The sequence below is a fragment of the Littorina saxatilis genome, linkage group LG1 (genome assembly GCF_037325665.1).
Source record: "Littorina saxatilis isolate snail1 linkage group LG1, US_GU_Lsax_2.0, whole genome shotgun sequence".
NCBI classification, from domain to species: domain Eukaryota; kingdom Metazoa; phylum Mollusca; class Gastropoda; order Littorinimorpha; family Littorinidae; genus Littorina; species Littorina saxatilis.
Window position 1 is genome coordinate 56,482,911 of NC_090245.1, and position 27,540 is coordinate 56,510,450.

The 27,540-nt window shown below is 46.1% G+C and overlaps 1 protein-coding gene across 3 annotated transcripts; it reads right to left on the reverse strand.

Moving 5' to 3' along the window:
• Positions 1-279: 279 nt before the first annotated feature.
• On the reverse strand, positions 280-27,480 carry LOC138974738 (DNA replication licensing factor mcm4-A-like). 3 transcript variants are annotated; one of them, XM_070347472.1, is made up of 18 exons: positions 27,370-27,480; positions 24,872-24,990; positions 24,395-24,436; positions 22,692-22,877; positions 22,118-22,290; positions 21,633-21,839; positions 20,252-20,486; positions 19,658-19,900; positions 18,921-19,161; positions 18,167-18,258; positions 11,039-11,141; positions 9,308-9,484; positions 5,490-5,583; positions 4,956-5,110; positions 4,096-4,213; positions 3,279-3,520; positions 2,021-2,231; positions 280-1,670 (listed from the first exon to the last, which is right to left on the reverse strand). In XM_070347472.1, exons 2-18 carry the CDS (start codon positions 24,987-24,989, stop codon positions 1,575-1,577), a joined length of 2,733 nt encoding a protein of 910 aa, XP_070203573.1. In that variant the 5' UTR covers position 24,990; positions 27,370-27,480; the 3' UTR covers positions 280-1,574. The 3 variants fall into 3 exon arrangements, with proteins under 3 accessions (XP_070203573.1, XP_070203568.1, XP_070203580.1); XM_070347467.1 differs by having other exon boundaries at positions 27,366-27,439; XM_070347479.1 differs by lacking the exon at positions 27,370-27,480 and having other exon boundaries at positions 24,872-25,076.
• Between the last annotated feature and the right edge of the window lie 60 nt (positions 27,481-27,540).

A 27,540-nucleotide genomic window follows, 5' to 3' on the forward strand; every position in this document is an offset into this window, starting at 1 on the left:
GTTGTATAAATGCCCCTGTACACTCCCCTCCAATTCAATATTCTCAGAATGTCCTTTTCAAGATGTGGAATTCAGCACACAAATTGGAAGGTTTATTTCACAAAAACGTTTAACCTAAAAAATAAATTAAAAAAGTAACATTCATCCGCACAAGGTTTTGCATTGAAATTCATCTGTCGGTTTTCTTTGACTTAAATGTGTGTTTAACTACTCGGTCACACGAAACAAAATCTTGACACTCACACCATACCACGACTACCATCAATTTAAAACACTGAATTTCTGATGACTTCAGTTTATTGATCATTTTAAACGTCGGCAAAATGCAAAAGGTTATCTCAGTAACTAAGTACTCCTTAAAGACAACTATACATAGGTCCCATGAGAGCAGTATGGAACAACCAAATTGATGAAAAGAAAAGACAACAAATGTAACACAGATTTAAAGTTCAAGCACAAGTTCATTGTTTATGTCACCACCTCGAAGAGAATAAGGTTTTCTACTCTGAACATGACATTTCTTTGTCCAAGGCAATGTCAAGGGATACGTAAGATTACAGTATTAATATGTGCAATTCAATCTCAATTCAGTAATTGCCAATTCCTTGAATCAAAACAGAAAAAAAAATAAGATGCATTCTCTCAAAAAAAGGAGCCCCTTTTTTCCAAGCTACATTTCAACATGAGAAGCCTGCAACAAGTATATTATCAAAATCTGAAATATAGGCAAAACTTGCATTAGAGTAATTCTGCAGGATCATCTTTCCTCCGCAAATTTCTCTATGGTACAAAAAATACAAGCATATGTACATTAAATGCAAATGTGGGTATCAAGAATTTAATACAGTTTGCCACAGTACCCTTGAATTATTGACAAAATTGAGAAGATGATAAATTATTACATAAAGAACCCTGTACCATGTCACATTTATCATCGATGAAAACACAGTTTAGTTGCCACTATGACAGTGACCACCAAGTAATTTCCAGTAACACAGGCAGCGAATAACAGCAAAACTCAAAAGTTTGCACAGACAGTCCAGAAATGAAGAAAAAATACCATGCAGACACGCTGGCGCCAAATTTATCACCTTAATTAAGTTCAACAGGTTAATTTTTAATGTCTGCATGTCTAAACTTAATGCAGCACGTAAAAAAAAAAAATCCCATCCAATTCTCGTGAAATGTACACTGCAGATCTAATAACTAAGATGGAATTTTTTTCAGGGAGAACCCATGAATATGTTATTCATTGCACATATTCCAACAGCTTACTTTTTCATATAATTCTGCATCTGCCAGTCTAAATTTGTCTTTGAAATCCTCTGAAATTCACACTGAACATCTGACCTTTGAGATATCCATTTTTCAGGAGAGAATCTGTCAATGTTATTCACAGCATTTATTTCGGTGCTCCAAAACTTGCAGATTTCCTGTTGTGTCAAGTCATTGCATGGTGCCTGTAGCTTGTAGAGTCAAAGAGCTTCAGCAAATGCCAAGTCAGTGTATGGAAACTGCAGCGTGTCGAGTCAGAGAGCTTCAGCTTCAGTGTATGGAGTGAGTCTGTCAGCAGTCTAGGAGCAGAGACGGATGACTTTATTGGTAACGATGAGGTAGTCTTCATCTTGGAGTTCCTTGAGGGCATCGTCAAACATCTCTTTGCTGATGGGCTGCACACACAAATAGTGAAGAATAAATACCTGTTGCTTTGGTCACACTTGAAAAACAACACCCATTGATTAACATCATCACTTAACTTAACTACAATCAAATAAAAGAGACGGACAGAAACAGTGATTTTGAACAGTATGTACGAGTCTTCATAGTCAGTAAAATGTTCTGTTCCTTGCACCTTCTCGCCCTGAAACTGCCAATTTTTGTTTTTAAAAAAAGTGGAGGGATCCCTGCTGAGTTAAGTTAACTAAAAATGCACCCTAAATCTAATTTCCCCTTGAATTCCTCATACATCTTTCCCCTACTCTGATAATAAACAAAAGCAAAGGAATACAAATGCACTCACAAAGTCAGATTTCTCCCTGAATTCCTCATACATCTTCTGGTACTTGAGCGTGGGCACTTTGCCTTTCTCCTGAATAAGATTTTTCAGCGCCGAAGCCACCTCTGCCTTGCGCTTGCGAGCGGCACCGCTGATGCCTGTGGTGAGAATGGTGATGTCGATCTTGCCAGTGGATGGGTCAACGGCGGCCTGCTTTAGGGCCTCCCTGTACAACCTGCAGAGAAACACAAGGGAGTGTGAAGCAATGCAGTGTTGTGACACATACTGTACAATCTGTACAGTGGGAGAACTAATGAAACGCAGTGCAAGTCCCCTTTTAATCCCTTGTTTTTCTTAGATTTTGTGTTCACGTCTGTAAAGGTTTGATTTTTCTCACTTAAAAAACCTAAACTAAATTGGGGAGCATAAGTATTATACCATTACAAGAATGGCAGTCCACTTCTACAATGACAATAATCAAGATCTAGTGACATTATTGAAAAATAACCATTGTGAATATTCCTATTTTCAATACTGAAATTTTCCCTCCAATAAAGCAATCACAAGTCGTTCACTTCAGCCTTGTCTGTTAGCATAGGACTATTGCACTGTTGTTGACACTCAGCTGAAACATCAAATAAACAATTATGCCCTTGCTTTTCTTCACAAATACAGCATCGCGACCGGTAACATGCACCCAAAAAATACACTTATCATGAAATAACAATAACGATAACAACAACACTTTATTTTCCATTAAAATGAAAACATAAAACTGGAAACTTGTCTTCGACACGTCTTATACGATGCCACATTACTAAATGTATCATATATTACAACAGAAGCACTGACTAAAAACGGGCGGGGATGTAGCTCAGTCGGTAGCGTGCTGGATTTGTATCCAGTTGGCCGCTGTCAGCGTGAGTTCGTCTCCACGTTCGGCGAGAGATTTATTTCTCAGAGTCAACTTTGTGTGCAGACTCTCCTCGGTGTCCGAACACCCCCGTGTGTACACGCAAGCACAAGACCAAGTGCGCACGAAAAAGATCCTGTAATCCATGTCAGAGTTCGGTGGGTTATAGAAACACGAAAATACCCAGCATGCTTCCTCCGAAAGCGGCGTATGGCTGCCTAAATGGCGGGGTAAAAACGGTCATACACGTAAAAGCCGTGGGAGCCACGAACGAACAAACAAAGAAACTGACTAAAAACAAAAAACAAAACAAAATACATGCTGAGGAAATCGCCCACAGGCTATCCATTAACAAAAACACCATCTCACCTTCTGGCTTCCTCCACATCTGCCACCTCCACCACGTGGGCGAGACGCATGCGAGCGTGGGCCTCCGACAGCCTGATGAGCGACTCCAGCTGACGAGGGTAAGCCGACACCTGGCCCCTGGAGCTGCCCACCTGCCGCATCTCCACGTACGCCTGGATCAGCGCCTGGCCCGCCTCCTCCCCGAGGGTGGGGTGGATGAAGGTCTTGCCGTACGTCAGGTAGTCCTTCAGGATGCTCATGTCCTGGAATAAAAAAAACAAGGCGTTGGATTAGTTTGAGTTTTCTCCCACCGCGGAAAGAAAAGAAGAAACTTTCCAAACTTGAAAGTGTAAAGAAAGGGACAGACATATTTTATAAGAATAAAAAGAAATTACAAAAAAATATGAACAGTAGAAGAGTCTTATCATCCTTCATGCCCTCAAAGACTAACCAGCTTGACATCCATTGCACAAAACAACAACCAAACAATACAAAAACACACACACACACACTAAACACCTGGAAGCCTTGTTATTTTGTGAGTAGCTCATACAATGCATCACAACTTTATAAATGTCTCAGCACCCACTAAGAGGTTAATCAGAAGCAACAGTCAATTTAGGCAAGAAGTTTTATGTGACAGAAAGACTTCCAAACAGTGATACATGTATATCTAACTTGAAGACTGAACAAAAATCCCAAAAATTCTAAATTCCACACAAGAATAAAATGCCTACTAAGTTTTGACTGAAAAATTTCAGAACAACAAAAAAATTTAAATTCTACACAAGGACAAAGCCTTGCAAGTCATGACAATTTCTAAAGAAAATCAACCCACCAGGTTAGCTTCCTCCTCTGCCTCAGAGCCATGGAAGTAGAGAGACACGAGATGGGAGGCTAGGCGACGATCGTACATCTCATCCTGTGGGTCAAGCATCAAGAAGATCAGGTCGAATCTGTGACAAATTCATCCCTTCAGCTCAAATACAACATGATACAGCATCACATTCACAAAGATTGAGAGAGCTCCTGCATCAGCATGTCCACACGAGTCCATACGCCTAACGAAGCTTCAACAATTGGAAAACTTATCACTGCGGTCAATCTGTGTGCATGTGTGGGATCTACGTCTGAAATCAGCTTAGAATAATAATAATATTTATTTACGAGGATTTATATCGCGCACGTATCTCACCACACAAGGCGCATGTTACCTATTAATGCCGTGTGAGATGGAATTTTTTACACAATATATCACGCATTCACATCGGCCAGTAGATCGACTGCCTTTAGGCGCTGCATCCACCTTTCACGGCCTATTATTCCAGGTCACACGGGTATTTTGGTGGACATTTTTATCTATGCCTATACAATTTTGCCATAATATCAACCATAAAGATAATAAGCAAAAAAAAAAACTACATGGCTTGATGGCAAGCTGAATAAATGGACACAGGAAGAGACCATACCCCCTTCCAACTGTATCAAAAGTACAATTTTTGGGATTTAAAAGAACACACATCAGTCCTGAGACAAATTTGAATGTTTTCATTAGATATAATCTTAACAAGCATCAGAAAGAAACAAATTTCTCAAAATCTAGTGAAATCATTTGGCGCAATTCAGCTAACCACCAGGGTAAGCCAATAAACTTAAGGGCTGGCACAGTATGTGCAATTAAAAATACTTTGTTCTCACCGGGACAGGAGTGTGTGTGGCAGCTGAATGTTTTCCGTGATGGTTCTGTTCTTGTTCCACTGTGACTCCACAGGGTTGGCAGCGGCCAGGATGGACGTGCGGGCATTCAGGGAGCAGATGATGCCGGCCTTGGCGATGGACAGAGTCTGCTGCTCCTGTGTGCACACGATAAATACAATGAAACTAACTATTCACTAGAAAAGAGACTGTAATTTACTGTAAATGCGATGCAAGTTCTTCACAACTAGTATAATGCTCAAATTGCCAACAACCAATCCTGTCATGCAAATTATAAAACACAAAAACAAAACACTGTAAAATAACAATGAAAAATCTGTTACCATTCTGAATTTCTACAAATTCTTCTTTTCTTTAATAAAATTTCTGTCTGCTTTTTTAAAAATGTTCTTTCCATAATATACATTCAGCATGCTTTTGCAAAAATGGCCCATCAATAAAAGGTGATCTATTATATACTTGCAATTCGAGCAGATTACAGAGCAGTAGACAAGACAGGGAGAAACAGCAACTAACCATAACTTCATGAAGTACAGAGCGTGTGGACTCGTTCATTTTGTCAAATTCATCAATGCAGCACACACCATTGTCACTTAGTACCAGAGCTCCACTGAAAACAAAAATCAAAATATATGTAAACCATGTATCACGTGACCATTTGTCACAGCAGTGATGAAGGGTGGTAGCTTCACAACAGTTACATCACTTTCCTTAGTAAAGTTATTGTACATTTTATACACTGTACAAAAATAAGCATTGAACAGTAGGAAATTATATCAGGCGAATCAACAGTAAAAAATAGATTGGGTGTAAAATTGTAAAAGGTGCCTAAGTTACTGCCAGGGTAGATTACTAAGTCTTCAAAAAGGTTCTTCAATGAATGAACAAGCTAAAAGTAGACAAAGCAACCCAGAGAATAAACAGGATACACCGCTGACACAATGTACGAACACTCAGCAATCTTATCTTTGCAGTGGAGAGAAAAACAAATAAAACTAAGACAACACACAGAAAATGGGCTTGGCTCAGTTAGGTGTCGTTTCCTTGATCCCAAGATGGCAAGATCTAAACCTTATTCCTTTTTGATTTAAAACAGAGAAGTTCTGACAACAAGCGTTCCTCAATGAAACATAAAGTGTTATAGTCTACCAGCCAGCCTTCTATGTCATGTATGAAACCTGGAAATGTCTGTTCCTGTAAACTTTTATGACGGAAATGTAATCTACAGGGTACGGAGAGTCAAATTAGCTTGGTTGCCTAAAGATGCACTTTGGGAAATTCTCAGAATCCAAGATGGCCGCCCAACGGTCATTTTGAAGATGGTCAATATATAACTTTTGATCCAGATGGGCTAAAGAGTCGTGTAATACCTCAATATAGGGGTTTTTGATGTCAGCGAGTTCATTTCTGAGGCTGGTTTGTCAATCCTGTCAACAGAATCCAAGATGGCCGCCAAGATGGCCGTCAAAATATCTAAAAACACATTTCTCGCCATATCTGGGTTTCTGAAGCAGCTAGATTCATGATCTTAGTGCTGACCATGTTTCCAAAGGCTGGAAAGCTGTTCTGATATCACCCAGATGCAAGATGGCTGCCAAGATGGCAGGTAAACGTCATTCACGCTCAAATTAATGTCACACAAAAATAAGGAAAACGCCATATTGTTTGTCTTTTGTCTGAAAGAACATGTTAGCATCCAGTTAAAAGAGGCAACTTTCAGAAAAGCCGATGGGTCTTGATGGTGGGGATGGACAGAAGGAGAGCAAGCACAAAGAGGAAGGTAAAAGAAGACGAGCGATGGACGCAGCAGACCGGACGAAGATTGCAGAGGAACTGCAGAAGCACTCGCACCCTCTCATTGTTGATTCCACTGACCTGTACAACATCGTCAACGGGCAGATCGCGCCAGCAAAAGTAAATGTCCAAGATGCACTGAAGATCGGCAGCACTCAAAGTGAGCAGTTCGCCGCTTCGCGTCACGGCACATTCCATGGCCCGATCGAGAGGAAAGTGAAGACCATGCAGGAGATGAAAAAGGTAGTGGTTGTGAAAGACAAGGCCATCTTTGACATTGAAACATTATTCGTACGGCTTCAGATCATTGGGCAACAACGTGGTGTGAAGGCGACAGACATCTTCAAGTACGAACTCAGTCCCATACCTCCATCTCTCATCGACGAGTTCGGGTGTTTGAGGAAAGGAGACAAGGCTGTGCTCGTCAAGTGTCTTGGTGTGCCGGTAAACAACGCACATGCACCAGACGTGGTGCTGGTCGACGCCAGCCAGCTCCTGTACCATGTTGTGTGGCCTGTTGCGGGGACAGCAGAAGATCTTGTCGCGAGTTTCGGCGCTCGACTGAGCCGCTATCCTCCAGCAGCACAGAAACTGGTGTTGTTTGACAGGTACCATGAGAATCAGCCAACTGCGAAGGACCACGAGAGGATGAGGAGGGCAGGGGAAGGATCAAAGGACTTCCGTCTGACACCCACAACCCCCCTCCCACACAGAGAAGCTATCATGAAGAACGCCAACAACAAACGCCTCCTCAGCAACATCCTCTGTGGATATCCTCTGCAGAACAACGTGGAGCTTGTCAGCAGTTTCGATTGTCTTGTCACTCATGAGGAGGCGGATATCACGCTGTGCAGCTACATGCTGAAGGCTGCAGCAGGCGGGGCGGAGACGATCAGGGTGCTGTGTGACGACACTGATGTGTTCGTCCTTCTCGTGTACTGGGCATGGAGAAAGACGATACAGAAGAGCATCCAGATGGAGAAGTGGGACGGCACGGTGCTTGACATTCGCGCAACAGTGGACAAATTGGGGGACAAGTGTGGTCAGCTACTCGGCATGCACGCCTTATCGGGCTGCGACACCGTGTCGTACCCCTGTTACAAGGGCAAGAAGTCGGCGCTCAAGGTGCTTGGAAACAGCGACATCCCAGGCCTGCAAGATGTCCTTGGGGAGCCAGACGTCAGTCATGACCAACTTAAGGCCACTGCCGACTCATTCTTCCTCGCGCTGTACAGTCAGAAGAAGGCCAAGTCCCTCAATGGTGCAAGATCCAAACTGTATCTGAGCAGGAAGAAACCACCACCTCTGAAGAGGCTACCACCAACAGATTGCAACCTGAGGCTGCATGCTCTCCGAGCACATCTGCAGATGATGTTGTGGAAGGCAGCAGACCAGAAAGATCCACCAGCCGAGGCTCATGATATCCGCTGCTTCGGATGGGATGTCGATGAATCTGGTGCTGTAACACCATCGCTGTCTAATGCGCCGATAGCACCGCAGCAGCTCTTAGATGTCGTGAGCTGTAGTTGCAGCGCCGAGGGGAAAGCGTGCAGCGAGAAGAAGTGCAGTTGCCACAGTGGGAGACTTACGTGCACTGAATACTGTTATTGCGAGGGAGGAGATGCCTGCTGCAGTCCTTACACGAAGCATGAGCCTGTAGTGGAGGAGGAGGACGAGGAGGAGGAAGAAGAGGAGGAAGAGGAGGAGTAGGAGGAGGAGGAGGAAGAGGAGGAGTTTGTTGAAGACGACCAGTAAAACGAGAAAGAAGCTGACAATGAAGAAGGAGATATGGTTTCAAAGTTTAAATCGTTTGTTTGCTGTAACGCAAGAGCAGTAGATTTCTATTTCGGTCGTGGCGTGCCAGCTAAGCTGCTTTAGGACATGGACTTTCCCACCTGCAGCTTGATTGAGGTCCTGAAAGTTGCCTCTTTAACTGGATGCTAACATGTTCTTTCAGACAAAAGACAAACAATATGGCGTTTTCCTTATTTTTGTGTGACATTGATTTGAGCGTGAATGACGTTTACCTGCCATCTTGGCAGCCATCTTGCATCTGGGTGATATCAGAACGGCTTCCCAGCCTTTGGAAACATGGTCAGCACTAAGATCATGAATCTAGCTGCTTTAGAAACCCAGATATGGCGAGAAATGTGTTTTTAGATATTTTGACGGCCATCTTGGCGGCCATCTTGGATTCTGTTGACAGGATTGACAAACCAACCTCAGAAATGAACTCGCTGACATCAAAAACCCCTATATTGAGGTATTACACGACTCTTTAGCCCATCTGGATCAAAAGTTATATATTGACCATCTTCAAGATGACCGTTGGGCGGCCATCTTGGATTCTGAGAATTTCCCAAAGTGCATCTTTAGGCAACCAAGCTAATTTGACTCTACATACCCTATAGATTACATTTCCGTCATAAAAGTTTACAGGAACAGACATTTCCAGGTACTCTTTTTGGCAAGTAGACTATTACTAAAAAAAAATAATAAAAAAACACTCAAGAGAGAAAAAAAAGAAAAAAGCTACTCACGTCTGCAGCACGAGCTGTCTGGTTTCAGGGTCCTTGGTGACGTAGGCAGTGAGACCCACAGCGCTGGAGCCTTTGCCCGACGTGTACTGGCCTCGGGGAACCAGGTGGTGAACGTACTGCAGCAGCTGGGACTTGCTGGTACCCGGGTCACCACACAGCAACAGGTTCAGCTCAGCCCTGTCACACGCAACACAGGCATTGGTTTAAACAACATTTTATTCAAAATACATGACATGTTACAATTAATAGTATACAGCGAGGACACAAACTCAAGCAAACAAGCTTATATTACGTGACCAAACATTACAATATCACACAAATCTACATGATGGTGGACTTGACAAGAATTAACCAGAAGAACAAATTCTTTGGGTGGGGGTGGCTTTGTCTAATGAGCACTGAACTTGTGATCCTATGGTCACAGGTTCGAATCCCCGCAGGGAAGGACAAGGGTTAACTTTATGTGCAGACTCCAAAACGGTATCCATGTCACCTCAGTGGCATGGAAAAGACCTCGGTCATTCTGCCATAAGTGCAGGTGGCTAATTACACCTAAACATGCACACACTTGGGTAGAGCAACTCTTGTTGCTGCTAGCTTCCCACTGGGAGGAAGGGACCCGAATTTCCCAGCATTTGGATAATAAGAGTTAATAAATTTGTAATGAAATATAGCTCATGCTTTGAAAGGTCTTGGTAAGCAAAGACAGCAATGATCAATTTGCTTTAAGATCATCAAAGGCCGTTTAAACAAATTTTATGACACATATTAATACTACTAGATGAATACCCGCTTCGCCGGGTAGCCGGCTTCGCCGGGAAGAAGTAGAGCCGAATACCCGGCTTTGCCGGGTGAGTGGCGCACCGTACGCCGGCTTCGCCGGGTACCCGGCAGTGAGCGGCGCACCGTACGCGATTGACGCCACACGAGTGAGTGGCGCACCATACGCCGGCTTCGCCGGGTACCCGGCAGTGAGTGGCACACCGTACGCGATTGACGCCACACGAAGGAAGGGAGATAAACGCGCAAAACACTGGAGAAGATAAGGAGCGTTGTGGACAGTGACCTTCTAAAATTAGTAACGGGAATATGGATTGAGCGTTGTGGACAGTGACCTTCTAAAAATAGTAACGGGAATATGGATTGACGCCACACGAAGGAAGGGAGATAAACGCAAAACACTGGAGAAGATAAGGAAGAGTTACTGGGAATGGATGAACAGAAAAACCAAAATCGGTTCAGCGCACAGCGCTGAGAGCACGTGTTGAAAATGTTCATCGACCAGATTGTGTCCGGGGTGTACCTGAATATGCCCACCAAATTTGAAGCAGATCCATCGAGAACTTTGGCCGTGCATCGCGAACACACACACACAGACAGACAGACACAAGTCGTATATATATATAGATTATGCAAACGCTACCCCCGAAACTGTCAAATGCTGACACAAGGGATCAGCAGCACTTTCGTCCTAGTAGAGGCAACATTTGAATACATGTTTCCACAAAGTAAGGCGAAGCGAACCGAAAATATTTGTATGCATATCTGATACAAGGTATGTACTCAAAGTATATCATTATACGCTGCTACAATAATAAGTACAGATTCTGCATGGAGAAGACAAAGCATCAAAGGCAGACTTTGCAAATAAAAGCAGGCTGCAGAGCAATCTTTGGTAGGTCATAATAAATTGCAGACCATCACTTTTAACCGTGCTGTTTGTTCCTTTACCTGAAATGTCCCCTTCCTGTCTCAGAGAAGTCTTTCCTCGTACCACCAAACAGCTGCAGCAGAATCCCCTTCTTGATGTCTTCATTCTCATAAATGGAGGGTGCTGTTATAAACAAAGAATGGAAAATATTAAACACGTTCGATCAGCCGTGCTGTAAGAATATCATCGTCATCACACCGACACAGTTTAACAAACCAAAGAATTTGCTTCACACCAAGGTAGTTCAGTCCTGACGCTACTTTGTTTAAAGGGTATAAAAGATATGCCATCATTCTGCTCCGTTTCATGTTGACTTCCTTGTTATAATTTGTTAGTCTGTCCACTTCAAAGACCAATAGGTCATGAAAATTTATATTAATTTTCTTATTTATATATACTTACCAACACAATGTTATTTTGCATATAGCCCCTTAACTACCGAAAGAAAACGAAAGTGAAACTAGAGTTATACCCCAGAGTGACCGCCCTTTGCAGGTGGCGCCAGCAGTGCTTGGCGCCAAGCACTGTCAGCTGGAATGCGGCACAGGCAACGCGGGCGCGCCACTTATCACTTCACCTATAAAACCGAATAGGCATGTGAAGAGGGGAGGAGGGAGGGAGCAATAAGAATAACATTGTGTTGGTAAGTATAAATAAATAAGAAAATTAATATAAATTTTCATGATTAATTTAGATTTACCAAGCACAATGTTATTTTGCATAGAATACCACCGAGGAGGTTGGGATCCCATGCCTTATCACTTCCAAAAGAAGGTTGTCAGAGCAGGGGGAAGGCAGAGGTGCACGCGCAGTGAACGCCTAAGGACCTGGCCCCTGTCTGAATGAACCAAGGATTTGAAAATATCCACATATCTATGGTAAGAGACAACACTCACCTAGAGAGAGACCAGAGATTGTGCGAGAACAGCTTTCTTGATGCCGTAGGTCTCGTCTCCCCGTCTAGCCGAGAACGTGCGGAGGTAGAAGTCTGTGAAGGTAGACACAGACCTCCAGTAGGCTGCGTGCATGACTTGAGTCAGCGGCACCCCCCGAACGAAACTGAGTGAGGAACTGATGGCCCGGATCTCATGTGCACGAACCGGAGTCGTTCGTGTCAGGTTAGCGTTTTTGTAAATTTGTTTGATCAGAAAAACTAACCAGCGAGCAATCGTCTGCTTGGAGATATCTCGTTCCATGTTAGGCAGAAGGGAGATAAACAAGGCTCGTTTAGTGGCCCTATGAGAAGCAGTACGGTCAAGATAGGCCTTTATGGCCCGAACGGGACATAAAAACCTATCCGGATCATCAGGGTCAAGGTCCCGAGTGAGAGAGGGAATGACGAGGGGGGCTGAGAACACATCAGCCAGTTGGTTTTTTGCTCTGAACTCAGGCAAAAAGGAAAGAGTCATGGACGAAAGATCAGGGGCAAACTCGACATCGTGTGGGAGACCACTGATGGCGTGGATACCACTGACTCTGCGAGCAGTTGCGAGCGAAACAAGAAAAACGGTCTTGAGAGTGAGGTCCCGAAGGGAGGCAGAGCTCAGAGGTTCGAACGGAGGAGACCTCAAGGCGTTAAGCACGAGGAAAACGTCCCATTTGGGAAAGGTGACTGTTTTGCGCACAGAACGGTTCTTAATTCCGTCGATCAGATTGGTGATGAGGGAAGAATGAATGAGATGGAGAGGCCTAACCCCCGTGGCAGCCGCGATGGTACTGGTGACCGAAGATTTGTACCCTAAGAGGGTACAAGCTTTGAAACCTTTCTGTAGATGAAGGGAGGAAAGGAAATTAGCCAGCTGGGTTGGAGAAGGCTGTAATGGGTCGAATTTCTTTCCGGCAGCGAAGGAAACCCAAGTGGACCAGCGTAGGGAGTAAAGGTTATTAGTAGAGGGACGCCGAGCGTCAAGAGACAAGGAAACAGCGTGTGACGAAAGTCCTAATGTTCGCAGTTTTGACCGCACAAAAGCCAGGCGGTCAGGCGGAGGGAGTCGGGCGCGGGGTGTGGTATGCCCGATCGAGGTTGCAGGAGACTGAGCGAGTCGAGATTGAGGTCGAACGTGGGAGAGCGCGACCAGTTCGGGGAACCAAGCTGCCGTGGGCCAAAAGGGCGCGACCAAAAGCAGTGTGGGCCTCTCCTGAGCGTACTTGGCTAGGACTCGGGTTACCAGAGCCGTCGGGGGATAGGCGTAGGCTTGGAGACCCGACCATGGCAGAGCGAATGCGTCCTTTCCGAAGGCCATGGGGTCGTGAAACGGACTCACGTACAGAGGGAGTCGCTTGCTGTACCGAGTGGCAAAGAGATCCACTAACGGAGTGAACCAGTGGGACCACAGAGGAAGAAGGGCCTTGTGAGAAATGGTCCACTCGGTCGGCAAGATCTGATCTCGGCGACTGAGGAGATCCGCGAGGGAGTTCAGTTTCCCCGGGATGAACTGCACTGAGAGGAGGATGTTCTGCTGGAAACACCAAAGCAAGATCTGCTCGGCCTTCAACGAGAGGGACGTTGAGTGTGTGCCCCCCTGGTTTTTCAGGTAAGCTAGACAGACTGTGTTGTCCCCGTGGAGGAGAACAGACTTTCCCCGAAGGGTGGGAGCAAACTGAAGGAGAGAGAGGCGAACTGCCTCCATCTCGAGGAGATTGATGTGGAGTAGAGACTCCTGAGGGCTCCAGAGACCGGAGGTCTCGAGAAGATCGAGGTGAGCGCCCCAGCCGGTCTTGGAGGCGTCCGTGAAAAGAAACACCTGAGGGGCTGGGGGCTGGATGGGTACCGGGGTCCTCAGCCACACCAGGTCTAACCACTGAGAGACAGCGGCCAGAAACCACGGGCCCAGAGTGATCACTTGCGAGTAGACAGGTGGTTTCGAGGACCGGAGAGCGACTTCTCGTTGGAGGGGACGCTTGAACACCCTCCCCAGAGGAAGGAGGGGGGAAAGAGATTCCATCGTACCCAGGAGTTGGCAAAGGTGACGAAGGGTCACGGTGCGGCGAGCACTGAGTCGCGCAATCCGTGACGTCAGGGCGTCGAGACGGGCTGAGGTGGGAGCCACCGTGTAGGCCACCGTGTCGAAAGACATGCCCAAATAGACAAAAGATTGAGACGGGTGGAGGTCGGACTTGGAGTGGTTGATCAGAAAGCCCAACTCTGAAGTCCAGTCCATGACCAGGCGCGAGTGAGTCCGACAGAGGGACTGGGTTGCCGCCAGGGTCAGCCAATCGTCCAGGTAGAGCTTCAGGCGAACTCCCTCCGCCCGGACCAAGGCAGCCAGTTCTCTGGTGACCTTGGTGAAAATGAGGGGGGCCAGAGACAGACCGAAGGGGAGGGCCCGAAACTGGTAGACCACCCCTGACCAGACGAACCGGAGGAGGTGTTGAACGTTCGCGTGGACCAGGATGTGAAAATAAGCGTCCGATAGATCGAGAGACGTGGCCCAGTCCCCCGGCCGGATGGCAAGTCTGATAGAGGGGGGAGTCTCCATCTTGAAAGGAGACTTTTGAATGTGCTCGTTTAGAGCAGAGAGGTCGAGAATCGGCCTGAACTCGCCGTTCTTTTTGGGGACCGTGAAGAGACGGGCGTAAAATCCCGGGCCGGGGTTGGACACCGGGAAGATGGCGCCTTTTGTCAACAGGTCCCGGACCTCTGCCTCCAGAGCACGAGCCCGAGAGGGATCGCTTGGTTCTGGGAACGCAATCGGGACGCCCGTGAGAGGAGGGGGGGAAACCAGAGGGAAGGAGTACCCCGTCCGTACCACTCTCAACACATACTGATTTCGAACGTGTTTTTCCCAAGCCGGGAGAGCACGTCGAAGAGAGCCCACGGAGGACAGGAGAGGGGCGGGGTGTTGGGAGGGCGGGCGGGGCGAGTCAAAAGGGACCCGAAGGAGGCTGCCGCTTCTGGGGGCCCTTCTGCCCTGGTTTCCGGGCCTTCTGCCGCTTCTGCCCGACGGGCTGAGGGCGGCGAAAATTCTGAGATTCCGGTTGCCGAGTGGGCCGCGCCGGTTGAAAAGAAGAAGTTTGAGTGGCAGGGGGGCGGAAATCCTTGGGTGGGTTGCCCTTGTGACGCTTGGGAGGGGGGGCAGAACACGTCCGCGACCCTACCAAGAAATCTGACTGACGCCGCTTGTGCGACTGTTCAACCACGGCCTTGACAGTACCGGGATTAAACAGTGCAGACGGCGTGGTCAGGGTGTTCCGCAAAGAACGCCGTTCCTCAGGTGAGAGATAGGACGACTTAAGGTGTGCGTCCCGGAACAGCGCGAGCAGCTGTGCTCTGAGACGGAGGAGAAGTTCCGTCTGAGAGGTCATAGCCGCCCTAAGGGCAGAAAAGGCGTGTCCGGCCTGGTTACCGTCCACCTGGGCTAGGGGCGTGAAACCAGACCGGAGGTTGGAACCGGAGGCCACCGTACCCGTCGAGTTGATGGCAGCGTCTGACCAATGCCATGCATTGGAGAGACATTGAAGAGAGTCGCTGACGACCCCCTCCAAATGCGAAAAAGCCAACGGGGTCAAAGCGAAGGAGGACACTGCAGGGGCAGAGCCCCGAAAAGGTTCGTTATCGGCACCCACCGCCTTACTGGTGTGTTGAAAGGGGAGGGTGCTAGAGTCGAACGCGAACTGACCCCCACTTTTACAAGTCATCCTAGGGAAAGAAAAAGGATCCCTAGGATTGGGGAAAGAGGGAGCAGTGTCCTGGGCTTCTGGGGGGACAGTGCTGCCAGTCTTGTCCGAATCATTAGACCGGAAAGACTGGAGCACGAGGTCCCACGCCAACCGAAGGTTAGGGTGACAGGTCAGTCGTAGGCGCGAACGCCTGTCACTCAGGGGACCCCCCTGCATGGAGTCGAAGGCCGCCCGAGCGTTAGCCTTAGAGGACTGGCCTTCGGAAAACGCCCCGTCTCCCAACTTGTCCGCCAACAGGTTGAGGAATGTGGTTGTCACCGTGGACCTGTCGGCAGACGGGTCCTCAGGGGAAATTTCCTCTGACTCAAAAAGAGCCAGCGGAGGAGAAGGAGGACACCCAGGGCGTGGAGCCTGGGGAGCCGAGGGGTTCTCAGAGTGTGTGGTTGACGGTATAGAACCGGAACCTCCTCCCCGGACTGCAGAGGAGAGGGAGTCAAGCTGACCCTGGACGGAGCGCCTCAGAGAAAAGAGTTCCTCCTTGAATGAGGACATCATTGAAAGAAGACTGTTTGAAGATGTGTCAGCAACCTTAGGTAGCTGAAGGTCAGGATACAGATCATCCTCGGACGAGATGTCGTCGAACTCCTGAAAGGCGGAAGGCAGGCCTAAATCAAAGTCCTGGGGGTGGTCGAAACCAGAGCCCGCCAGAACCGAGGAGGCCACTGCCTGTGAGGTATGTCCCCCATGAGGGGGGGCCACATCAGAACCGTCCCGGGCCGCGGGCCCGTTAGGAGGAGCGGCACGGGAGCTGTCCCAAATCGTGGCCCCGTTCAGGGCAGCGGCCCGGGCCCCGGCCCCGTCGGGGCACGGAGCCCGGGCCGGGGCCCACACCGGGCCCGGGGCCCGACCAGGCCAGCGGCCCGGGCCCCGCCAGAGCACGGGGCCCGGGCCCCGTCCAGGCCAGCGGCCCGGGTCCCGTCCAGGCCAGCGGCCCGGGCCCCGTCCAGGCCAGCGGCCCGGGCCCCGGCCCCGTCGGAGCACCGGGCCCAGGCCCCGTCAAAGCACGGGGCCCGGGCCCCGTCCAGGCCAGCGGCCCAGGCCCCGGCCCCGGGCCGCGGACTCGCCCAGGCCTATTGACCGGGCCTTGTCCAGGCTCGTGGTCCGGTCGGCGTCCCCGTGATTGGGAGAGGAGCGGTCAACCGACATGACCAGGCCATCTAAGTCCGATATCACGCAAGGGGCTGCGAGTGACTGGACAGATGAAATCCCCAGGAAACCAGCGTCCCGTAAGACTTGACAGGCCGCAGAGAGAGCTGCGGAGGACGCTGCAGGTAGCTGGGAGGCAGTGGAGGGGAGCGCTGAGACCGCCTCCAAAGCCTCCGTGACTTGACCCCGCAGTTGGTCCGGACCTTGACCCTGAAGACCGGGGGGAGGGGGGTAGTCAGTCAAAACCGGACCACCCGCCTGCCCCCCGGAACCAACTAGTAGACCAGAGGGGGTCTCACTCCGTAAAGGCGGGTGAGAGAGGGAAGGTTGAACCTCGGAGCCCCCACTCAAAGGGGAAGGGGGCTCCGGGGTCGAGCGGCCAGAAATCGGCGCACTCAACAACCTTTGTTGGAGGAGATCCAACTTTCTTTGTTTGGAACGACGCTTACGCAGAGCGTTAGGAGTGGGAGACGGGCTGGGGGCCCAACGTCCCGTGCTATCCCGGCTCTGATCAGAACCAGACATAATTATAATGTGAATGAACTAGGAAAGAAGATAAAGCTAGCAAGCAGACGATAGCTGAATCAAAAATAGAAAAAAATTTTCACTTCCCTGAACAAGAAGACACCGGTCGCGTGTGAAGATCACAAGAAAACCAACGGTATTCACACCAGAAGCGTAGGGAAAAACACCGTGACACAGACACGAGGAGGCTTAATCTTCTTTATGTATTTTCTTCCAAGAAGAATAAGCCATAGAATCACTGACGAAAAAACAACCGGTAGAGATCCAGGAAACTAGACCGTAGGCACTGACGATGTGTACACGTCGGCGAAAAGAGGTGAAGTGATAAGTGGCGCGCCCGCGTTGCCTGTGCCGCATTCCAGCTGACAGTGCTTGGCGCCAAGCACTGCTGGCGCCACCTGCAAAGGGCGGTCACTCTGGGGTATAACTCTAGTTTCACTTTCGTTTTCTTTCGGTAGTTAAGGGGCTATATGCAAAATAACATTGTGCTTGGTAAATCTAAATTAATCAATGTACTACTGAAGGTTTCCTCTGTGATTCAATGTTCCAATAGTTAACCTTTCTAGTTGTTTTTTTTATCATGGAAAAGATAATCAGCATCATTGCCTTTGGCAGAGAACACATGCTCAACCACTGGCACTCCTCTGGGCGCACTGAGAACATTCAATGCAGTTATTGCCTCTTCCAATTTTAATATAGTCAACATAACCATAGTTTTTGATGGCACCTCTATCAAGTGCTATTCGTAAACCACCTTGTTTTCTCCATCTTGAAGATCTAATCCATCTGGAACTTACCAATAGCTCTTGCCAGGCGTTCATAAATGTCAGACTTTTTGGACAAGGCGCTGATCATGTCAATCTTCTCTTGAGAAAAGCTGACTTGCTTGCTGCCAACATAAAAACAGAAAATTGTTATTCCTGCACTTGTAGCAAATGCATATATTTAAAAAAAAAGAAGTTTTAAAATCCTATATAAATCTAAACTGGAACATTTTATTTGACAAAGCTAGGAAGATTTAAAGTTAACACCTTTGCAAGAATAGTGGATCTCTTCTTTATCTTTGTCATGGGCTGAAACTCCCACAGTTTTTACGTGTATGACCGTTTTAACCCTGTCATTTAGGCAGTCACACGCGGCTTTGGGGGGATGCAGGCTTGGTATTTTCTTTTCCGTGCGCACTTAGTCTTGTGCTTGTGTGTACACAAGAAAGGGGATAAGGCACTATAGCAAGTCTGCGCATAAGTTGACCTGGGAGATAAAAAAAATCTCCAATCTTAACCCACCAGGTGCGGTCAGGATTTGAACCTACAACCTTCCCCTTCGGAGGCCTGCATCTTATCCACTAAGCCATTGCACCCGTCTGAATAGTGGTTCTAACATAGGCTTCTTCCTATAAAATGTTAAAAAAACACACAAAAAACATATAAACTTAAATGTTGCTCTCTTAACTGTCCGAGTTTGAACAGCTTTTGTGACACATTACAGCAGTGTTTAACATTCAACCCCCCCCCCCCCCCCCCCCCAATAAAACAAAGTTCTTTGACCCACCTGTCATCATTGTCTGCATCAGTCTCCTTCAACCTCTTGTTGCTGAGCTTCCTGAAGTGCACGACGTCAATGTGCGTCTTGTACACAGACTTGACGTTCCTCATGCGAGGGTTGACACGCAGAGGCACAGCACGGTAGATTCCGGTGACGGTGACTCTGTCACCAGGCTGGACGCTGTCGACAAGGTCGTTATGTGCGTAGACAATCACAGTGTGTGGTGTCTGTCCAGCTGGCATGTCCTCTGAAAAACAAACAACACACGTATGTAAAGGACTGTCAGGCTCGTTATATTTTCACTTGCCTTACGTGTTATCAAGCATTTGGAGGGATGAAAAAAAAAGACACCCCAGTTTCTGTCTCCGGTGTTCAAATGCAAATTATAAAATTATACAGTCTGTGTGATATCAATTGTCCAAAACCATTATGCCTATGAGCCGCCTAGAATAAGCCACACATGTTTTCTTATTTTTCAGAAGTGTCCAGCAAAGGAAAGTCTCGGAACACAAGATTATTAGAAAGAGAAAAAGCAGAACTAATCTCCTGTCTTACAATCTAGCAGTATGCAAATGCATTCTAGTTCTTAACACTTTTATCTGCTTGGGCTAGCTGTGGCAAAACCAAAGGGGCCACTAAATACAGATGGGTTAGTGCCCCTCTCCTTTTTTCTTCAAATACTGCATCATGATTGAATTGAATAAAATCATGTTGAAACCAAAAGACAAAGGGGAACAACCTACCTGGAGACTCCTGCAGCTTGATCATCTGTTTGTCGGAGAAGTGGGAGCGGTTGTGCACCAGGGCGAAGGAGTGGTTGGTGTTGCAGTGAGTGCACAGAGTGGGCTCCGAGATGCGGCCACGGTCAATCTCCACAGACGTGCTGTTTCCGCACACGTAGCATCTGAAGAAAGCCTCACGCATCTCTGGGATGAGTGACGATGTTCTGATCACCATGCCGCCGATTGTGATGAGTTTATCGATGTCTGCACATGACAGTGTTTGATCAATATCTTCACATGATACAGATGGAACAAATGTTTGGTCAGTATCTTCACGCGACAGGAAAAGCTAGCTAAAATCAACTAACTAATCGTAGAGGATGAGACTACTTTTAGCCCCAATGCTGCAGTTCACAAACAGCATTTCTCAGCCCTGATGTCTCTTGATTTTCCTTGTCAAATGGAAGAATGTCATTTCAGCTTTCCTTTTTACAAGAAAACAAGCCTAGTGGTCCACTGGTAAATTGAATATAAGCAGTTGAAGACTAAAACAAAGATTTTGGAAAAAATTCTGCAAGAAATAAAATGAATCAAGCAAGACAAAAGGCCATTTACCTTCAGGGTTGAGGGAGCGCATGTTGGAAGTCTTGTCCGCGTTGTAGGGTCGCACCTGGATCTGGTGCTCCAGTGAGGCGTCTGGGAAGCGGTCAAAGAACATCTGGTTGACCGCCATGTCGAAGGTGGGCACCACCTCCTGGGGGTAGTTGATCAGCTGTCGGTACAGGTCCGCGTCAAACTCCTGCAGGTGCTTGCAGTTCACGTTCAGGAAAGGCTCACCCACTGCGTTGATCTGTTATGACACAAGCAGGAAGAAAATAAAAATGGTGTATCACCCTCTGCTGCTTGATCTGTTATGATGAAGCAAAAATAATATTTAAACAAAATCTCGCCCTCCCCTGTTTGATCACTTGGGTCAAAAGGACTGATGTCCTCTCATGCGATAAGTAACAAGAGGCGAAGCCTTCAAGGCTCACGTAAGAAATAGACAAACAGTAACACAAACTCAATCACTCCGTCACACATACACACCCACACACACAGTAAGCTTAGGTGACACTGTGCAAAAAAGAGAGACACTAGATCTAGATCTGTCTGTCTGCCTACTTACAGGGACACGACTGTCAAATAGTCTCGGCCCGCTCAAAATAACAATGACCGAGACCACACACACCACGCGAGAGAGAAAGACTACAGGGAGGCATGCCGTCATGATGCATTAATTGACGTCAAACACTTTTGACCGTGACGTAATCTTATGCGAGCTTTATCCATAGTCTTGGATAACCACTCACACATAGACTCGGAAATGTTAAAGTTTCTACCACAGACATACACACACACACACGCACACACACACGCACGCACAAACGCACAGACAGACAAAGTTACGATCGCATAGGCTACACTTCGTGAGCCAAAAACCAAAACGTGTCTTGAAGATAAAACGAGAGCAACTGACAGCTGCCAGAAACCAACTGAATGATAATTTCACCTATATCCTTAATTTGCGAAAGCTTCAAAGGTTAATAGTAGAATGTGCAGAATGTGACCCTTAGGTTTGACGAGACAACGTCTATGCCAAAAATCAAGCTGTTCGCCCACCTTTAAAATCCGACAAACACTCAAACCCATCCAAAATTCCTTGGCAAATGACCAAACCATGTCTCACTGGACAACATTCATCACTTTGTTTGCCTCGCCATTTCATAGAAGTCTCTTTATACAAATCAATATAAAAGCATCACAGTAAACTTTGATTAAATCTGAATGACAATCATGGGCAAAAACCCTTTCCACACTAAACGCTGCATTGCAACAGAATCTTTTGCATTTCAGGGATGCAACCTGCCTAGCCTCAGGGGGCTCAAGCACTTGTCAGGTATGCTGAGTATGTGCAATTATAATAAATTTAGCACAAAAACAGCTGTTGTTTTACCTCTTCTAGGCGCTGGAGGTAGTACGGCTCGCGGATGTCCATCCCATCAAATCGCTCATCGTCTTCCACAGATTCGTCGACATAGCGTGTCACAAAACGCACAAACTTCTCCTTGCACTGGTTGACCACCACGTCAGTCCCCCAGATGACCAGCTGTGGGCCGGCACTGATCTCGCTGCCAGGCTCACTGGTTCCTCGTGTCTGTTCCTGAAACAATAGTTTTGGTTGAGTTAGTGGTGATGAACGGCCCTTCCAAACACAAAAGACTGGAGACAATTGTTCAACCCGGTCTCTTAAGGAAGACGTAGGCACTGCTTTGCATTAGCCAGGACAAAAATGTTCACTCACACTGTAAGATTTTATCTAACAACAACAAAACAACAACAAAAACAACAACAGAGCCTGAAAAATTTTACCACTACTTGTATAAAAGAAAGCAAATAAAAAAAGAAAGTAGGAGACCTAATCACTGAGCAACGACTCACCGAAGATGGCTCCGACCCACCCAGGGCAACCTGGCGGATCTTGCGATCACTGCGAACGTCAGGTCTGGGTCGTATAGGGGTGGCTCCGGTACCCGGGGTACGAGGAGTACCTACGCTGCGCGACTCAGGTGTGCCGTAGTTCAGTGGTGAGCTCAGGTCGATGTCAGCAACACCTGAAACGTAAATACAAGCATTGCCAGTTGATGCCAACATCTAACCATGGCACTTAAAACTTGACTGATACTGTAACATCCACAGCTACACAAATAACAGAATATGAAACTGATGCAAATTATAATGTTTAGACTGCTAGGCTCTTTGATCCACACAGGACTGCCATTTGCCATCTCAAAGAGTTTCTGAACCCTGTTTCCGTCTTGTCTTCAGCATAAAAGGCAACTTTTCTTATAGTATGGATGATAACTAGAAAGATTACAAAATTTACATGTTAATCCTGACAACTGAATTAAACTATCCCTTTTTAATTTTCTGTACTTGACACTAAATAATGTGAAAACGACACAACTGCACTGATTGAAGCAGCTCAACTCAACGCCCAACTCAAGGCACTTACCTTGGGGACTTGAGAACAGTGGTGCCTCTCCGTCCTGACCCATGGGAGGTGAAGAGGGCAAAGGTTGAAGGTCGCTGCTGCCAGGAGACCCTTCAACACGACGAGACTTGCGGGAGGGTGAAGGTGATGGCAGCTCATCGGCCAAAGAACGACGGGACTTGCGGCCACTGCCTCTGCCAGCTGGCGCTGAAATGAATTCAAACATTTCAGTCAGCGCAAAGTTGACTACAAAGCATCATCTGCAGGCTATAAGTAATGCATACCTGTATTCTTGCTTTGATAATCTACCACCTACTGAATGTACATTCTACACATGAAAATGGTCAAAAACATGCCTTGGAAACAATTTAGCAAGACATCTGATCTGGAATAGATGACAACAAGCCCAAGAAACTTTTATTTCCACAGATAAAATAACTGTACACTACAGCTCCTGTGGTTCCATGTAAAATTGTCATCATTTTCACGAGTTTTCATTCACAAGCACCTGGGAAATAAATCTCATGTTCCCCAGGCAATAAATCCCCAGTTACCATAGTTGCAGGACGCAGGTTATACATGGATAATCAAAAGCAAACCCAATAGAAACGCTCGAGGATTTTTCGGCTCTTGGCGTTTCCCCAGACCTAAACAGACGACACGACACTGCTTTGCAAAGTTCCACAAACGAACTGGCAAAAGTAAACAAAAAACAAAACTACTTCATGAAAAGTCATAAATTCATCACAAACAAATGAAACCTACCGATATGTTTTGTCTTCTTACAAAGTCATGGAGTGCGTGTATCTGTGTTTCGATACACAGACGTTCGGAGAAACACGAACGTCAAGTTCAAGACCCCTGACACACACATTTTGACCCGTGCACAATACGTTGTATCGAAGCGCAAATAAGAAATAATAATAAAAGCAAAGAAAATAGCAACAAGACATGCAAACATCTAACAAAGCCGAGCAAGCAGAATGACAGGTCTAATGAAAAACAAAGAGGCAATGAGTCGGAAACAAGATCGCGATTCTTTCCTTCACTGCATGACGCAAATCTTCTGTGACCTTTGACCCAACGTAGCTTCCACATTCGATCACTTAGCTTAATATTTACAACTGAAAGCCAAGGGAGTGGAATACCGAGATGAACCTACAGAACTGTGCATCCTCAAACCTGACATATTCATCCCAACATTTTATTAACTCAAAAACACAGAAAGTTGCTTTCACACGCCAGCTTTGATTGCCAGTGATTATCAAAACGGAACTCGTGTGGTTATCAAAACGATACGTGTTTCAAAGCATGGCTCCCTGTGTTGATTGTGCACTTATTTTCTCACTACTAAAATGATGACAAAATTGTTGTCAGACCAGCATTTTTGTCGGTCCTCGGGGGGCATATCGACTTTTGTTTCATATTTATTGACCGCGGCCTTCAACCTTGGTCAATAAATATGAAAGAAAAGACGATATGCTCCCCCTCGGACCGACAAAAAAGCTTGTCTGTCAACAACCCATCAAACATCTTATAATGTCTGAATTTGCTGAGCCATTTAAAATCTCAAGGAGAGAAAAACTATACAAATAATAAATACTAAAAATCTTATCAAAATTAAAAAGCGTAAAGTACTGTATTGTCAAATCTTTTGCAGTGTACCAAGTTATTCCGTAAAGGTAATACAAGAACATGAGGGGAAAAAACACACAAAAACTTACGTGTGGAAACATTATCATTGGCTTTGGGCGTTTTCCTCGTTGCTGCAAGAATCAATACAAAGTTGCATATGTACGAATACAGTGAATTTCTGTTTTTACCTTTTCTCCATTTTCCTATGCCTCATCCCCCTTAATTTTTGTTCAATGGTGTGATTTTGAAAACTTCAGGATTCTAAAATTTAACTCTTCATAGAATGCTAACACTGGAGAGACAATCATAGCTCAAAAGACAAATTGACTTATTGAGCAACATGCTGGGTATTACTTGTAGTAGTACTACTATACTGACCGCTGGTTCCCGATCTTGGGGGCTCCCTATCCAAACCGTCAGATCCCATGCCACTCCGCAATAATAATAGAAATGATATTTACACGACGCAAACTTTTCCGTAGTTTTAAACGCCTTCTAATACAAAGCTGAAAGATATTTTATACTATACACAAACAAAAAACAATGTCAGTTCATGTAATACTTACGAGTTCTAGCGGCAGGCTGAGTGTCACCATGACCGTTCTGTTCAGGAGGGCTACTGGCCTCATCATCACCACCTCGCCGGCGACCTGACCTCCTGGGGGTACTGGCTGGGGACGACATTCTGAAATCAACATCATGGAAAGTTAGAATTTTGAAGGCACAAATTATAGTCAAGTTCTACCATTTCTTTTTGTGATATAATTAACTCACTTAAAAAGTTACTGGACATTAATGGCCAATGCTACAATAATCATAATAATTAATAATTGCACTCTAACTCTAATCTTCTTTCTCGCATAATGCGCAATGGTTAATGAGAATAATTAAGTTGATCTGGCGGACCCTGATCTGGTGTATCACTAGTAGTATGGTACTACGTCAGTGCATGACAGCATGATTTTTTTGAATTTTTGTAATGATGTAAAAATCTGCACAGACCAGGTATGTCGTTAGGCGTCGGACATCGGACATAGACCGATTAAGAGGCTCAAATGTCCGATTCACATAGCCGCATGGCGGTCAGATGTTCTATCGTTTTGAACTGAGCGCTGGCATTGTCCGATAAGAACTCAATTCCAGGGTCCCCACTGGTTTTTAGAAACAAAATTCCATGACCCTCAATAACATTTTTCATGACTAGATCCACAGGTCGCCATTTCCGAACACGCAAACTTTTTACATCTTGTCACTGCCAGTTTTGACACTGGCTGGCTTTGCACTGAATTTGAGTCAGTTTCTACGCAGTGTCTCTTCGACAAGCAAGTCAAGCATTTGCTACGCAGTCAGATTATCGGTAATGTTGGCTGGTCCTGTCATTTCACTAAACTGGACCAGCCACTGTTTGTATCCATCTGCACTTTCGTAAATTCAGTTTCGTAAACGTGACATGAGGAACTGTCATTCTTTTTTTATTCACCGCGATACACAGTTCATTGCGAAGATCTTCCTCGGTAATTCGTTCCAATTCCGCATACTTTTTGTTGTCAAGAAACAACTCGAAAGAAAGTTTCAAACTCATCATCCTCCATCTTGCTTGTCGAAGCGATAAAGTACTTTATCGATGCAAAAACAAAAGCAGAAAACTTCGACGAAACCGACTCAAATGCAGCGCAGACGACACGACGAGATAACAGAAGGAAGTGAGCCTCGCTTTGGCTCAAGTGCCCTTAAAAATACCGTTATTCTCGTATGCAAATACGAACGAGAAGTTGGTCATACGAACAAGCCTTGTGTTGGCGACAAAAATCGCCGCTGGCGTGCTAAAGGTTAATTTTTTTTTCTTTCTTATTTTTGTTAAATTCCATGACTTTCCATGGCTTGAATTGAAATTCCATGACTTTCCAGGCCTGGAAAATTAAAAATCAAATTCCATGACTTTCCAGGTTTTTCATGACCTGTACGAACCCTGCAATTCCTTCGGACAGCGCGATATTCGTTGATGTTCCTTTCAAGATACACATTTTCAAAAAGCGACCAAGCACTCTCGCGTACAGGTGCACTGAAGTTGTGCAGTGCGAATCTTGCGTTTGGGTGACACCCGTCTGCAGCACATTAAAGTTAGGAGTATGGGAGACAACTCTAACTGACTAAGTCTTGTGTCTGCTTTTGCTTTCAGTTCGAGACATTTCGAAGAAGCACACTGAGTTATGCCACCGAAAAATAAAAATAAAGCCTGCCAAAGTTCAATAAAAGCTGAACATGTTTGGCTATTCAATGGCATCCTGTGCTACAATAATTAGGGTAAAAAACAGGGGGGGACACGGCTAGTGTCATTCTTGAAAATGAAAATATTCTGACGTCCTATTGAAATTTCTGAAAGCGGTCAAATGTCCTGCTATGTCCTATAGGTATGAATTTGTAGCAACATTCCTGACACTGAGTGACAGACTGAGACCCAGTAGCTGAGAGAATGCCTATATATTTTGTGTGCAGCAAGTGAACATGATGTACAGCGGTTCTTGGAGTCGTCTACATGTATTGTCTGTTGCGAGTAAAAGCTGATAATGGTCTACCGAGGCCCCCTTAAGCAAATGTGTTGACACAATCTCTTCATCAACATAAGATGCTGACTACCCACCCCCCACCGCCCTGATATGGCCCTTCGTGGTCGGCTGGGCGTTAAGCAAACAAACAAACAAACAAACCCACCCCCCACCCACACACTGGCAGCGAGTGACACACACAGTGACACACGCATGCACAATCATGTGATACTGTTGTTGACACTGGTCTAATGACACATTCCAGATAGATCTGGGTTTGTCTTGTGCTAGCGTTATCTGACATTCATGAACCAACTAGAAAGTTGCCGACATTCCTCAATGACAATTATTCACCACTGCACAACGTGCAAGAAAAAGCATCGCGGTCGGTGAGTTTTACTCACGGAGGACTTCTGATTGACAAAAATGCATACAATCACAACCATGATACACACGCACACATTTTGATTGCCCCGATCGATCAGCTTTGTTTCAATAAATGACATGTACTTACTTACAATGTATTGATTCAGAAGGTTGCCTTTGTGGCCGATGCACAAGATTTCGCGCGAAATGTGTCACGTGACTGGAAAGGGATCACATGTATGGATTCCGCGGGAAAGAAAAAATGCCTTTTGAAGGAGAAATGATGACAAAAATATTATTAGCAAGTTGACCAGAGTACAACA